Source organism: Marmota flaviventris, chromosome 2, assembly GCF_047511675.1.
Source record: "Marmota flaviventris isolate mMarFla1 chromosome 2, mMarFla1.hap1, whole genome shotgun sequence".
Classification (NCBI taxonomy): Eukaryota; Metazoa; Chordata; class Mammalia; order Rodentia; family Sciuridae; genus Marmota; species Marmota flaviventris.
In genome coordinates, this window is record NC_092499.1 from 28,682,746 (window position 1) to 28,697,832 (window position 15,087).

A 15,087-nucleotide genomic window follows, 5' to 3' on the forward strand; every position below is an offset into this window, starting at 1 on the left:
TTGCAGACTTGGACTTCTATGATGATCAGTCCCAGTGGGTAGGAAGGGCAGGCAGAGGCAGGTAAGAAGAGTCGATTTCTGCTGCTCATCCTCTGGGGACAGGATCAGGGGTGCAGACTGTGAAGCAACCAGGCCACAGGTGAAAGGCAGAGAACTGCTACTACTTTTCCCTAAGCTCATGTTCTAACCTTTACCTCCCCAGGTGACTCTCAGGCTGGCCAGGTGAGTAAGTCCTCCTACCAGGGAGGGGGTAAAAGTGGTAGAAAGTGGGAACTGGAAGCCACTAGAGCCTCAGGGAAGTGTCCCATGAAGGAGGAAAAGTAGAATAGACTATTCTTCCAAGGACAGACTCTCCTCTCCACATTGATTTTACTTGGGGAGATGATGAAGTGGCAGGGAGGGGGAGAGGTGCTGATCCTAAGACCCCATTGTCCCCTCATGGCAGTGATAAAAACAGCCCTGGTTATGGAGCAGCCTGTGTAAGCACCCTCTGACGGGGATGGTCTGGCCATTCGGGAAGTTTGAAGGGACTGTGCCATTCTAGTGTTCAGTGCCACGTATGAGATCCAGAGCTGGTTCCAGTTCATTCCAGATCTGGCACTTCCTGAGTCAGTTTAGCTTATACCTCAAGGTCTCTGCGGGTGGCTCACGGGGAAGTATAGGTACACTATGAAGAGTCTCAAATGGCCCCACAGAGAAGGGACATCCAACTCCCTTCCCTGGGCCCAGAATTCCCCTGTGCTCCCAGGACTGGGCATCCTTCTAGAAACCATTCTAGAAGCAGAAGTGGGCATGCTTCAGCCTTTGCCAGGCTGCTAATAACTACTATTCCCTGCACCTGCAACCTGCAAACTTGACGTCCCCCAATACTGTGTCTCTTGTGTACTTGTGCTCCACCAGGAGCACCACAGGCTGTCCTCCCAGACCAAGGCTTTCCTTCCTTGCCCTCACAGTCCCAGTTATATCCCAGCCTTCTTTATCCTCTGCTTCTCCACTGCTTAGCTGCCTCTGTCCACAGCTGCTGTGAGGGACACCAGGTGTGGCCCTGGGTTCCAGTTTCACCACACTGGTCCGGTGACCTAGGGGTCTAGTTTACCTCTAGTTTACCTCTCTAGCCTCTATCACTGTGTCTGTGATGTGGGGATCATAGCCTTGATACCATACCTACTGATGTTCTGCCATGTGCCAACACTGAGCGGGCACAAAACATACATGAGCTCGTTTAGTATTCCAAGCTACCATCATTAGGCAGTTGAGCAGATTAATTAAAAGCTTAGATAGAAGTGCCCACCAGGATGCCAAGCACACAGGAAGAGCTCATCACCACCTAAATGAATGAAAGGGAAGGAGCGGGCAGGAAGCCTAGGTGGAGTGAGTGTGAGGGGAGCTCACGTGTCATGCAAATGACAGAGGAATCCAAAGTGACCTTCTATTTTCATACAGATAACAACCAATGTCACCTACTTACCTGCCTGGATCCCAGGTGAGTCCCTCCTCCTAGAAGCTCCTGGGGAAAAGAGAAGAGAAGGAAAGGGAGATCTTAGTCTAATAGTGGAGTTACAATGCATGAGCTGGTCCATGGGGCTCACATTGGAGGAAGTCACAAATTACAGTGGCATGTATACACTCTGGGAGCCCTAAACACCTGTGGGATTGGCAAGAGACCCTGTGATGCTGTGCAAACATTTCCCTATCCACCTCACTCTGAATCTCATGGTGCCATTTAGTGTGTAAACCAGGCCAAAGAGGAGGCACTAGCTGAAACAGGGGTTGGCTGGGTCCCCAGAATCTCTCCCCAAGGGCCTTGTCTTGCCTCCTGAAACTGTGGATCTGCTTCTCACTGGAGCTGTGCTCAGAAACCAGGAAGCTGAGTTTCTGCCCATAAAATGGACATTGCCACCTGCCCTGCTGGGTCAGGCAGTGGGTGTTGATATTTGCGATAGAGTTCTGTAAACACTGAAATGCTTTGCAAAATTGAAGTGCTTCAGTTCTGCCTCTATTAAGTTGGCTCACTTGGACAAGGGGCCATTTTTGTACACCCTTAGCCTCCTTTCCTAAAATGGAGGGTGAGACTGAATGCATGTTAGAATTCTCTAACTCTATATAGTGCCAGGTCAGGTTTCAAGAGACTGGGAGGCACAAGGGGTGACCCACCTAGGCTCCAGGTTCTTGTGAGTCTGAACAACAGGAAGGAGGGAAGGGTCATTGCCAGCCTGGGGGCCATGTTCCCATCTGCCTTCTGTAGGTGATGACATCAGAAGACCAACACCACCACTGCCTGGACAAGGGATTCCAGAGACCTGGGAAGAGGAGCAAGTGACCCCCTCCACTGTTGTGAAAGTGACCCTGGCCCCCCCAGGTAGCTCTAGCAGTCCTTGAAGCTCTCTGCCCCAACCCTGGGAGCTGTGACTATTCAGAGCTGACTCCAGGGTAGGGGCATCTCCAATCAGATGAACAGACTCCAGTGGATTCTGTCCAGGCTTTGTGGCCTGCCTCATTTTATAAAGAGCACAGGGTCCCCCTAGTGAACAGGGGCCCTCCCTGGGACACTGCTCAAGCCCAGGATGGGGAAGGGAAGGGATGCAGGGTATTGGGGAGGCTTACTCAAAGGCCCCCAGGAAAATCAGGGTACCCTCTTGAGGGGGGCTCATGGAGCAGGAGCATGCTGCCTGCCCCCAGGGAGAGAGATTTCAGGAAGGAACCAAGTTCTGTTACCTAAGGTTGTCCAAGTGCCAAGAGCAGGCAGTCTGCTTGCTCCCTCTGGTCAGCTATAGTGAGAGGCGGGTGTGGGGGAGATCCCTGGCAAATCCACCTTGCTCTGGAATGCGCCCTCCTCAAAGGTCCATTGTCTGGGGACTTGTTTCAAGAGAAGCCAGACTGGTAGTGTCGCAGCTGCTCCCTGTGCACATGTGTGCCCTGGAGCCTGCCCTCTCTAGAGGCTGGCTGTGTTCTTAGCCTCAGAGACTGAGATCCAGAGACTAATCATCTAGAGTAGGAGGCAGGGTGGCCCCAGCCCTGGACTTCCTTCAGCAAAGGGAAAGATCCTGTAGCCTGAGGGAACAGTCTAGAGAGTGAGGAGTGGAGTGGGGTTTGGACTTTCCCAGGGTCCCCTGCTTACTCCCCCTCGGCTCAGCTCCACAGAGCTTGATGTGATGTACCCGGTGAGGGACTCAGCTGGGAGTGCTGAATCTCTGACAAAAAAAAAAAGGGTCTGGAGGAAGGGACCGGGATACAGGGAAGCTGGGCCAGTCTCAGCAGTGTCTCTCAACAATGTGTGTAACAAAGCCCCACCTCAGCCTTTTACCTAATCCCCCTTCTCCCCTGCCATCCCCTAACCTCACCCTCTGGGCAGCACATAGAACCTGGCTTGGGACCCCCACAGGTCCCCAGAAGGGCACAAACTTGTTGCTAGGCCCAGGAAAAGGTAGCCAGTGTATACATTGGGTTTAGTTCAGTTTAGCAAATACTGTGAAGCCCTCTGTGTCCACACACAGGTCACTTCCCATCCATTTCCTTAGAGATCCAGGGCTCTCTCAGAGTGGTAGGGGCAGGCAGGGAGCCCTAGGTGTGTGGGCTTCAGGCTAAGACCCCAAGGAGATGCAGATGCTGAAAGCCTCATTCATTCATTCATTCATTCATCCATTCACTCATTTGACACACTATCAGTGCAAGGTGCTTCTCTAGTATTAGGGATACAATTCAAAAAAACTACTCTCTGCCGTCTCTGAGGCCTCAGCCCTGGAGTCTGCCCTCCATCCAGCTTCCTAACTTAGCGCCTGTCTCCCTACTTTTTACCCAATTACTGTCACCCAAGGCATTTCCTCATTTCAATGATTTTGGCCTGTTTCTAGGAGCTCTCCGGGCCCCCAGTCAGTCCGTCTGCCTCTTGCTCCCTGAGTGACCTGAGACAGCTCTGATCACAACCCTTTCCATGTTGTCCTTGCTCACACATCAGGCTTAGGGCATCCTAGACCCTGTTCAAAGAGCCCAGCCCTCCTCTCCCATTCTCCCCCAGTGCTTTCCCCTATGCATTCTACTCAACAGATCTGTCTGTCCAGGGTAAACTGGGCTGGATTTGCCAGGGACAGTAGCCCTGGGCTCTGTGGATGAGAGCCACCCACATTCAGGAGAGGTCAGGCTGGTGGCTCAGCAGTCTTCCCAGCTGTTTGTCAGTAATTAAAACTGATCCCTGTAGGCCAGGGGAACACACTACTGTGAACTCCATCCTGGATAGGGTACAGGGACCCAGCAGAGGCCCATCTTGGATAGGGTGCAGGGATCCAGCAGAGGCCCCATGGATCTTACACGAAGCCATGATACACACGGATATAGGGGGCCTGGCAAAGGTGGGATGGACTTCTGTTGGCCATCCTAGACCCTGAAACCCTTTCCCCCAGGCGTTCCTTACCCCACTCCACTGCCTCCCACCCCTCTTCACCCTGCCAGAACCTCTGCTCTGCTCCGTCTCCTGTAGGCATTGATAGATGTGCTGCTGGAGCCACTAACATCTGTGGCCCTGGAACCTGTGAGAATCTCCCAGATGGATACAGATGTGTCTGCAATCCTGGCTTCCAGTTGCACCCCAGCCAGGCCTACTGCACAGGTATTTACCTGGGTGTCCTGCACCTTCTTAGTGGCCAGGGTAGATGGGAGCAGGGACTAGGGGATGGGAGTCCAAGCAGTGTACAAGCAGTGCCGTGTGGTTGAAGAGTTAGAAGCACAGTCGCTTTGGACAAAGCTAACTTGACCTTTTGGAGAAGACCAGTCCATGAGCCCCATCCGATGATTCTCCAGCCCCAGGAGAGTGGGAGGTACCCCAGCCAGTACCTGGCCACCTTCCCCTTAAACTAGCCATGTTGCTGCCTACAAAGCAGATCACTGTCACCACTGGGGCCATCTCTGGGTGAGATTGAGGCCAAGATAAATCATCAAGTGTGGGCCTCATTCCTCCCTCTGCAATACTTTTGTGCAAAGGAGACACACACACTGTGGTCTTAAAGGAGAAAGAAAGTAATCATGGGGCCACTGGGAGAAGGAGACAAAAGGCAGGAAGGAAGCGGAAGCAGTCACCCCAGCCCCTAGTGCCTGTGTGGACCTGATGGGCCAACCCTTTAGCTTTTAACCTAAAATAACTTCATTTCCCCATCCTCACCCTTTCCGTGCCACATAGCACCCTCCCTAGTGTGGGCAGTTTGCTGGCAGATACCCAGAGAAAGGCATGCTGGCCTCCCTGACCTTCCTCCCTCCCTCCTTCTGGTCAGATGACAACGAGTGTCTGAGGGACCCTTGCGCAGGGAAAGGGCGCTGTGTCAACAGCGTGGGCTCCTACTCCTGCTTCTGCTATCCCGGCTACACATTGGTCATCTCAGGGGCCACCCAGGAGTGTCAAGGTAAGCCAAGCCTGCCCTAGCCCTGCTTTGGGCTGTGATGGGCGGAGGAGAATGAGTTTGTCTAGGCCCACACAGTGAGGAACCAGACGTTCACAGCCCCCAGGCACAGTGCAGCAATGTGGTGGGCACGGGAGGCACAGGAAGAGGGACGGGAGTCTGGCCTGGAGCTGGGAGGAAGCTGCCCATACACAGGGATGGCAAGGAGGCAGTGTTTGCAGGCCTCAAGGAATTGTGCCTGGAGCCAAGAGGGGATCAGGACACTTGGCTGGAGATGGGGATCAAAACTCAGGTCTCTAAACCCTGTGTGACAAGGAGCTGCTTTCATTTTAGGGAAGGGGGGCAGCCTGTGAGGATGCAGAGCTGGGACTCCTGGCAGGCTGGAGAGCCTCTGAGAAAGGAGCTCAGGTCCCAGCAGCTTAGAGACACTGCAGGGCTTTGGGCTTCCCTGGAAAGAACTGCGCCACCACTAGGGAACCCTTGGTAAACACTCTTCAGTGCAGACCCTTTAATAGTATAGAATACTCCCTGTCACGTTCCTAAACTAAACTAAAACACTCAAGGTCACTCCAGGGGAACTGGGCTATGCAAAATAACCACACAAGAGACAGAGATATCTTTTTCTTTGGGGGTCCTGGTATGGCTCCTGTGACCTTAAGGGTCTTCAGAAAGAGAGAGAGCAGCACATACTGACCCTTTTTTTGAGGAGAAGCCATTCAAATGAGGCAAGGGGTCAGGTTTCAGGGGTTGAGTCTAGCTTTATGATGTCTGCTGTCAGCAGGTTGAGTGACATCAAGGAAGGCCACACCCAAGGGCAGAGTAAGAAAAGGGGACACACAAAGTGTTTCCTTGGAATATTCTATCCCAAACAGGGCAAAGGGATAATATCACAGGTGAGCATAGCTTAATCCATGGGGCAACATGCCTACGTCTGAAGACGCGTCCTTAAACTTCTGGGACCGGGGCAATGTCCAGGTCACTATGAGATGTAGTGAGGTCAGAGCCTCTCCGCTCAGGGAAAGAGAATGTGAAATCATTCAGACTGGCTGCCCACAACTCCCCATATATTTTTATGAATGAGTTCACAAAGGATATAAGGAAGCACTTTTCAGGCAGCACCTTAAGATTATAACTGTTAGGAAGCCTTCATCTTGAGAATGGCACAGCCTCTTGTTGGAGCTCACATTGCTGGTCCTGACCAGGGAAGCCCAGTGGTCACTCACAGTCCCCCTGGGGTGCCTGAGGAAGCTGTGTATCCTTCCACTGCCAAGGTCCCCTTAGGTTCTGATCCCCAAGAATCTTGTCTGCAAGATCCAAAGCCATCCAGCTTCTCTCACTTGATTGTGTTGGGGAATGAAGGAAGAGGGGACAGATCACCCAACTTCACAAAGAGTGGGAGAGTTCTATGCACCTTTCAGTGACACTCAAGCATGGAGCCCCTGGGTGCCAGGCACTGTGCTGAGCTGAGGATACTGAGATACATGAATGCAGGTGGTAACACTATGGACTCCAGATAAATAGGCAACTAGCTCTGTAGGAGAGAACTGGGGGAGACTTCCCCAATGGGGTACTTAACTGGGGTACAAAGATAATAACTGCCATTTAATGAGCACTTATTATAAGCCAGCCCTATCCTAATTATTTTAGTTTATAAAACTCATCATGCCAACCCATATAGTCCTTAACCCCATTTTATTGTTTAGCAAGATTAGGTTTAGAGGGATGAATTGAAACACTCAGGGACCTCACACCTAGTTGTGGTTGAACCCGAAATAGAATCAAAGTCACTCCAGCTCCAAAGCATGATTTGCTTCCAATGACACACCCCCTTACATGAAGGGTGTTGGCCACCACTGTGAGCATGAAGAGGAATGGAGGGAGCATGAAGAGGAATGGAGGAAGCAGAAATTATTCCAGGCAAAGGGAACCATTTCTATAGAGACCAGAGTAGTATTCCCTGGCACACCCTGGGAATAATGATCAAGTCAGTATGATTGGAGTGGGGTACACGGAGGAAGTGGCAGGAGTCAAGGCCAGTTTGGGAAGTGACTCAAGTGCCAGACTAAAGTGCTTGGACACTGTCCTGCGGGCAGTGGCAGCCAGGAGAGTGTGTAACAGAAGGTGGTGGTTGGGTCAGCTGGCTGTCAGGGAGGTGGCTCAGGCAGCAGTACTTCTCCAGGCTCCAGTGGCCTGGGCAGGTGTTGTAGCCAAAGAGGCTCTGCTCTCTGCAGACCCAGCTTGGAGAGCTGGCCCAGGATGAGCCCTGGCTGCCACAGGGAGCTGTGTCACCAGGACTGGCCCTGATGAGGCATGCTGCTCTGTGCCAGCCCGGGTGTCCAGATGTCTCTGCCAGCCTCAGCAGCTGGGAGAGGGGGTGGGGCTTAAGGTCAGCTAAAGTCCCCCCACCCCCATGGAACTTGGCTGCCGCTTGAAGAGCTCTTATCCAGCATAACACTTCCTAAATTTTGCCAGTCTCATAAAGTAGTATCACGTTATTTTAATGATTTCATTTCATATTGATTTTTATTTATGAATCAGTTAATTTATATACTTTATTAATAGAAGTCATCACAACTTGTGTAAGATAATATAAGTAGAAATAATATGTTATTTAAATATTAAGTATTTACATAAACATTCTAAATAGTATTTATATTGCTCTTAAGCATGAGCATCTCCTTGTGCATTAGCCTTTGGATCTCCTCATGTGTCAATGGCTTGTTCCTGGGGTGGTTGGTGGCTATTTTTTCTTGTGGCTTCTTAGGAGCCTCTTCTCTATGCTAAATGTTTGCCTGGGTTTAGATATTATAACTCTCATTTTGTTCTCTTTCTGCTAACCTTATCTACTTGTCCTTCTTTAAATGTAAATCCTTAATTTTGATCTATCAAATTCACCTTTTTGCCTTGATTTTAATGCTTTGGAGATTTTATTGAAGAAGCCCTTTCTTTCTTTTAGGTCACAAAAATATGCTCCTACACTTTTTTTCATAAATGTTTTATCTTTACCTTTTATGGGGCACCTTAATTTATCTGGGGTCCATCTTTGCATGGCAGTTAAGAACATGCCCCATCCCCCTTTTCCGTTTCCATTTTTCTTCATACAGAAAGTCAGTTTTCCCAACACCATCTTCAGACAGTGGTCCTAGCCCCACCTTATTTAAGGGATTTTTATCAAATTCCCACATATGGTTCTGCCTAAAAGTGTTTTTTTCTTTTCATTGGGATTAGAACTTCTCAAAGTGAAGACCAGTTATTTACAAATGGCTGGAGAGTTTTTACTATGTAGGTTCCTGGGCCTGTTCTGCACTGCAGGATCAGGGCCTGCAGATGGGAGCCTAGGAATACGCATGTGACACCTCTGTCAGCTCCTCTGCCAGATACTGGGGGTTTTCTGAAGAACTGCTCAAATGAAAACACTGCCCGTAAACAAAGACTTATTATTGGGTTCCTTTATAAGCACTTAATGGGGTTCTGTGCCGGGCTTGGAAGACGCCAAGATAATAACGCACATCCCCAGTAGTTAGGGAGAAAGAAGCCAATCAGTGAACAGTTGTGCTAAGGTCTGAGTCCAAAGGGAAGCTTGGGAAAGAGCATACAGGCTGGAGAGGAGGGGTTGGGCTTGCCAAAAGATGAGTAGGAGATAGTCAAACTGGTGGGTGGAAGACCATTCCAGGCAAGCAAACAGCACAAGCAGAGGCTCAGAGGCAGGTCCCATGTGTCAGAAACCAGGAGGTGAAGAGACAAGAGGTGGAAACAAGGAGAGAAGTGGGTGGGCGCCGAATCCTGGAAGATCTTACTTACCAGGCCAAGAAGCCTGGATTATGGGGTAGGCTTAATGCTGGAATAATAACGGCTAACATCTTCATGGTTACCACTGCCAGGTAGGTACAGTTTTGAACACTTCACCTGGATTATCTCATTTCAGAAGGATCCTGTGGAGTATTTGAACCAGTGCTGGGGAGGAGCAGTGTGATTAATTTGACTGTGGGGGCAGGGAATGGGGAATGGTCCCAAGGACCCAGAATTGATGCATCAAGTCACTGCTGGAATAAGAGTAGGAATCTGCTGGCAATGGATGTTAAATGCTCCAGCAGAGGCATTTATGTGAATGGAGACTCAGAGGTTGGGCCAGTGGAAATCTGCTAGGAATAAGGTTATACCGAGGGGTGTGTGCAAATTAGAAAACACAGTGAGGCCAGGCCAGGGTCGGGAGCCAGTCTGCCAGGGCTGGAGGTGGCAGGGAGCCCTGGGAAGGTATGTAACAGGGGAGTGGCAGACAAGGCTGGGGTTTAGAATCATCATGGCACACCAGTACGCTTTGGACAATGACATAAACCTCTCCTAACCTTTCAGAAGGTCCCCTAGGGGTAGCACAAATGGCTACTGTACTGGGGCCAGGAAGGGTGTGGTGTGTTGTTGGCCTCCTCAGATCATGCCATACAGACTGTCACTTGACTCAAGATCAGCCCTTGCATCAGGATGAGAAGATAGCTGAAGGGGTCTTCAGGGTCCCCAAAAGTAGCTACCCCATGGGAAAAAGGAGCTTAGGGGTCAGCAGGGGTCTGAGCAATCTCTGACCTGGCTCAGGAGCCCTCTGGGCCAGCATGGCTGCAGCTAGTGTGCCCTCTTCTACTGGACCTTGGCATGGCATCCTTATCCTCAGCCTCTAGAAAGGATGCCTTGGGAACACCCCCTCCCCCCTCAGAGCTGCCTTTGACTCAGGGCCATCCTGTGTGTTTGCAGATATAGACGAGTGTGTGCAGTCATCAGTGTGCAGCGGAGGGCGGTGCAGCAACACGGAGGGGTCCTATCACTGTGAGTGTGATCAGGGCTACACCATGGTCAGGAAGGGACACTGTGAAGGTAAGGAATGGCGATATGGGGTCAGCCTGTTGCCCCACACACTGCTCATCACCAGCTCCTCTTCTAGCTTGTCCGCATGATGCTGAGCCCACGCCTATGGTCAGGAACATGTCTGTGAACTCTTGAGCCTTTCTATCCTTCAGTGACCTTTTACATCCCCCTGAAGCAAGAAGTGCAAATCTATATGACACTCAGGGAGCATCTCTGCACATCTCTGCCCTTTTACTTTGAAAAATGGCTCTCTCCACATGGCAGTGGAAGAATGGGTCTGTCTGGGAGCCTTTGTCTTCTTGCTAAATCTTAGACACCCTCTTCCCAGGCCAGGGTGTCAAATCCTTGCAGAAGGACTAGGTCTTATGCTCCTGAGACTGGTTAAAACACCAATAAATGAGGGTAAATCAAGGTTCTTTCTGTGAAAAACACTTCCCTGGACCCGAGCTTAGGCTGGGCCTTCCCAGGATTCCTGGGCCAGGACTTGCCTTGTTTGGGAGGGTCCTGGAGTAAGGGAGAGCCCACCTTCCCAATGCCTTGAGAATGGAGAGCCCACCTTCTCAATGCTACCACCATGGTATAAAACACAACTGTTTTCACCCCCAGTGTTACCTTCTTCTCCCAGTGCCTCCCTCTTTGAGCTCCTCCTCTAAAACTCAGGCTTATGCATGATCAAAGCTGGAACTCACTCCCCTTGACCTCATTCTACCCAAGGAGACAGGACAATGGGGCATTTTCCAGGCAAATGGACAGTGAAGGTACCCACCACTGGATGGATGCCTGCTATATGCAGGGTGACTTACCGAGTGCTTGGTCGATAACCTTATTTAAGCATCACAACAATATCATGAATTTTATATTTGGGCTTATTAAAAAGAAAAACATAATTAAAGAAAATGAACCAAGAAAATACCAGAGCATTAAAAATATCAGATTTATACTAACCAGTCTGTCTTAAGGGCACAGGCTCTGGTGCAGACAGGCCTGGGTTTGGCTCTTGACTCATGTCTGGAAATGGAAACCGTCATGCACATCGCAGAGGCTCTAGTGAGGACCAGATAAGCTAATATTTACCAGGTGCTCAGTGCCATCTCTGGCACTTACAGACCCTCAGTAAATAGGGAAAACATTGTTACCTGAGAGCCCTGTACCTTTTCATGTTCAGATTCACCACCACCACCAGTACCCTCCCCTGGACAGCCTCCTTCCCATCCAGAGGAAAGATTCTAGACACACACCTCATGTGGAAGGTCAGGCTGAGTTCCTGGCCCGGGTAGATGCTCCAAGACTGTTGAAAGAAAGAATGATGTAGTCTGCGCACTTCTCCAGGTTTCCACTAGTAACCACAGACCCGGCCCATCACCCCGGGAGCCCAGTCAATTTCCTCTCCCTCTTTCTTCTTTCTCCAACGAAGAAACCACTTTCTCCACTGAAACCCAAAGTCTCTGGTGAAAGGCTGAGTGGTCTGGACAGTGGCCCATGCAGTAGTCTCAATGGCATTTCCATCGTACCAGAACTCTGGGTTCCCACGGACAGGGAACAGATTCTCTTGCAGACTGCCAGGGCCTTTGCTATTCCCCACCCATATCCAAGGTCCCCTGAGCTTGTGGGCCCTGCCTAAGCATCCTCCCCCTCTCTACCCCGTGCTTGCACAAGGAACAGAGCTGGTGCTTCTGTATCTCTTCATGCAAAGACTGACTTCTGGAAGAGAAGCTCAGGGATCCTCCCAGTTCATAGACAGCAGACTGGCAAGCTGGTCTCTGGCATGACCATTTCCATGGGTCCCTGGGAATCTCCTCAATAGCCTTTTGCCCAGAGGATAATGGGCAAACTTTTCAGGCACATTGTCCCATTCTTTAGATGGCAAACATTTGTTGAGCACTCACTGCAGGCCAGCCATGGCTGGGAATACAGCAATAAATAGATAGCTACCAAAACATGCTGCAATCTTAGATTAAAAATCAAACCCTTGACTAGACAGAAAAATCTCCACCCAGTGAGTGGCTTCAGTTCAGGGACTGACAGATTGGTGGAACAGCCTTAGGATATCTGGATATTAAGATATCCACTCTGTCCAGAATCTTCATCAGGTTCCTTTGGCTTGGCTTGGCTAATGGCTCAGTCATACCTACTCTGTGCTGGAGAGAGAGTGCTTCTGTGGCTCAAGTGGAGACTAAGGGGCTCCCTGGATCTTCTGCCCTCTCTTTCCCTCTTGCTGACAGAACTCACTTATGATCCTCGCCACTTGGGGCTCTGGGTAAGGAAGGAAGCCAGCAGTGGCATGCTGGGACAAACTAGATAATGCTGCATTACCATGTTAGTGACACAGAACACAGCAAAGCTCATCATTGCCATGTGACCATCACGGGTCAGCTGGGAACTGCCCCATGTTTCATTTCTCTAGAACAAGGCTAAAGGAATATCCAGTCCCTGGTATGTGAACAGTCTCCATGGAAAAAAGAGCATGCTAGAGCATGGCATACAACTAAATGCTTTGATCCATAAATGACACATATCATACCCACTCACAGCTTATTGGCCAGAACTAGTCTCATGGCCCCAGGGACCAGGAGGCACAAACCTACTATGGCCCAGAAAATGAAGAGCTGGAATATTTGATGAAGAGCTTCAGTGGGTACCACGTGTCTTCTGTGCAGGAGCCCAGCATCACTTGCTGCCTGGCACATTAGGGGCAGGAGAGATCTTACGGCAAACCTAATCTTCCTACATTGCCTGGTTCCTATGAGAGAGATCTAAAAACTTCATTTTTTTCTCAATGTACTAGAAGGATCCTAGCCTCAAATTCTTTCTCTTCATTCCTGAAGTCTTGCATTCTTGAAGCAGGGATTGCTTCCCAATAACTTTGTGCCTCCTCCTCCTTCGGCAGCCTCAGCCAGGACCAGCAGGTCATGAAGGTAGATGCTCTCTCCTGGGTGGCCAATGTCATCAGTCCTGGGTCCTTCTTCTCTCCATCTCTGTCTCATTCTTTCCACCTTGTCTTTACAGAGAGCCTTAGAATATCTGAGCCCACTGTTACCATAACCCAACTAGGGGCTCATGGTTGCCTTTACCAAGATGGGTATTAACTTAGTGTCTCCTGAGATCACTTAGGAATTGTGAGCATCTCCTTGCTGATGTTCACCTGAATAACCACCTGTCCTGGGCTTGAAATGGTCTCAGACCACAGAGGGCTTGAATGTGTCCTGAATTCTGCAGGCCAAAAAACCTCAGCGGGGACTCATTTTCACCCTCCATCTTTGGGTCTCTCCTCCTCTGCAACACTAGCTGCTGGCATTAGTCCCTAAGCAGAAAGCCTGTGCTCTGCCCCTTGACCTGGCCCTTGCATTTCCTCTGCGGTGCTGAGTAGGTCTTTCTTCTAGGTAGGGGCTCTGAATCTGAAAAAGCTGGTGAACTTCCTCCAAGAGAATGGCAGTTACCCACATAGGAAGAATAAATTCTCCTGTTTCCTTTGGAGCTTGGCCAATCATCTGTCACCACTGGTGACCAGGAGCTATATGCAACATTTGTGCCAGAGAAGCAGAATGTCCTTCTGCAGTTTCAACCTTGAGTTCAGCCACTGTGGTCTGATTTCCCCACCTCATTCTAGGTCCCCTGGGTAACTCGACGATAGACTCCCCGGGATGCCAGGTCACTGGGGGAAAAGCCTGCACTCAGCTTCTTGGGGAAAGAGCTCCCACCTCTTCCTTCCTAGCACTCTCCCTCCCTGGGTCCCCTCTTCCCCTGCATATCTATCTGGTTGGTGCCCAGGTCATCCTTTCTATCTAATGTCCCTGGATCTCGGCAGAGTGGGATCCCTATGGCTTTTGGCTGGAAGAAAGGGCTGACACCTCCCTGGCAGGGAAGATTTGCCGGCTTTGCCTCTTCAGTCTGAACTCGGCCTCAAGGCTGGTCTGGGCCAAATCCAAGATGGGAGTTTCATCCTTGATCCTCATTTCCTGGGGCAGGAAAGTTCATTTTGATTCCACTGCCCCTCTGGTGATCTAGTCTGGGACCTGTGGCAACAGTCCAACTGGTGACTGTGCCAAGCACATCTAGTCCCAGTCATGTCATCTTTGTAAAGAGTAGGCCTTCACCCAGGAAGATATGAAGGCCCATCCCAAAGAGTTCAGCTCACAAATAGAGCCCTCTGACCTCCCAAGCTAATGGCAACCACAGCCTACTGTACCCACCCAGGGAGTCTCCCTGTCTTATTTTTAAGTTCTTCCAACCCTCTTTTTTTTTGTGGACAGTGGGTGGGAGGCAGAATTGGGAACATGAGGGCATCTCTCATTTTTTCCTTGTTTTCATCTAGGCAGAAACTCCCCAACCAAGGGCAAAGTCAAGGATTTTCTGTGTCCCAGAGCCGCCCATGACCTGTGGTTCCCAGGGATAACTAAGGGAGGGACGGTTGTTTTATAGATATCGACGAATGCCGTCACCCTGGCACCTGCTCTGATGGGAGATGCATCAACTCCCCTGGCTCCTACGCTTGCCTGGCCTGTGAGGAAGGCTACAGGGGACAGAGTGGGAACTGCATAGGTGAGGGCTGCTTGCCAAGGCAGCGAAGGCTGTCCGGCCTTGGGATACTGGTTGAGCCCACACACAGGGAGAGAAAGGTGGGCAGAGGGAAGTGGCTGGGAGGCAATTGTCCTCCATGACCCAGTGTCCCAGAGGACACAGAGCCTGACATGAGTGGGCTTCAGTTATGGTGCTCTGCCCTCTGAATCAGCAAGGGTGGAGGCCTCTTCTGCTCCCTGGCCACATCCGTTCTGAAGCTACAGCCCCGTGTCCCAGAAGCTTCTGTGGATGACTCCTGTGGGGTGGGGTGAGGAGCCTGAGGGTCTTA

At 50.6% G+C, this 15,087-nt stretch overlaps 1 protein-coding gene across 1 annotated transcript in view; it reads left to right on the forward strand.

The window, feature by feature from the left end:
* Ltbp2 (latent transforming growth factor beta binding protein 2) overlaps positions 1-15,087 on the forward strand; it is a 109,523-nt gene that overhangs the window by 82,730 nt on the left and 11,706 nt on the right. The window contains exons 13-19 of the mRNA XM_071607395.1: positions 203-222; positions 1,444-1,487; positions 2,259-2,359; positions 4,475-4,603; positions 5,262-5,390; positions 10,131-10,250; positions 14,661-14,780. Coding sequence (XP_071463496.1) covers positions 203-222; positions 1,444-1,487; positions 2,259-2,359; positions 4,475-4,603; positions 5,262-5,390; positions 10,131-10,250; positions 14,661-14,780 — 663 coding nt within the window. The remainder of the gene's footprint in view (positions 1-202; positions 223-1,443; positions 1,488-2,258; positions 2,360-4,474; positions 4,604-5,261; positions 5,391-10,130; positions 10,251-14,660; positions 14,781-15,087) is intronic.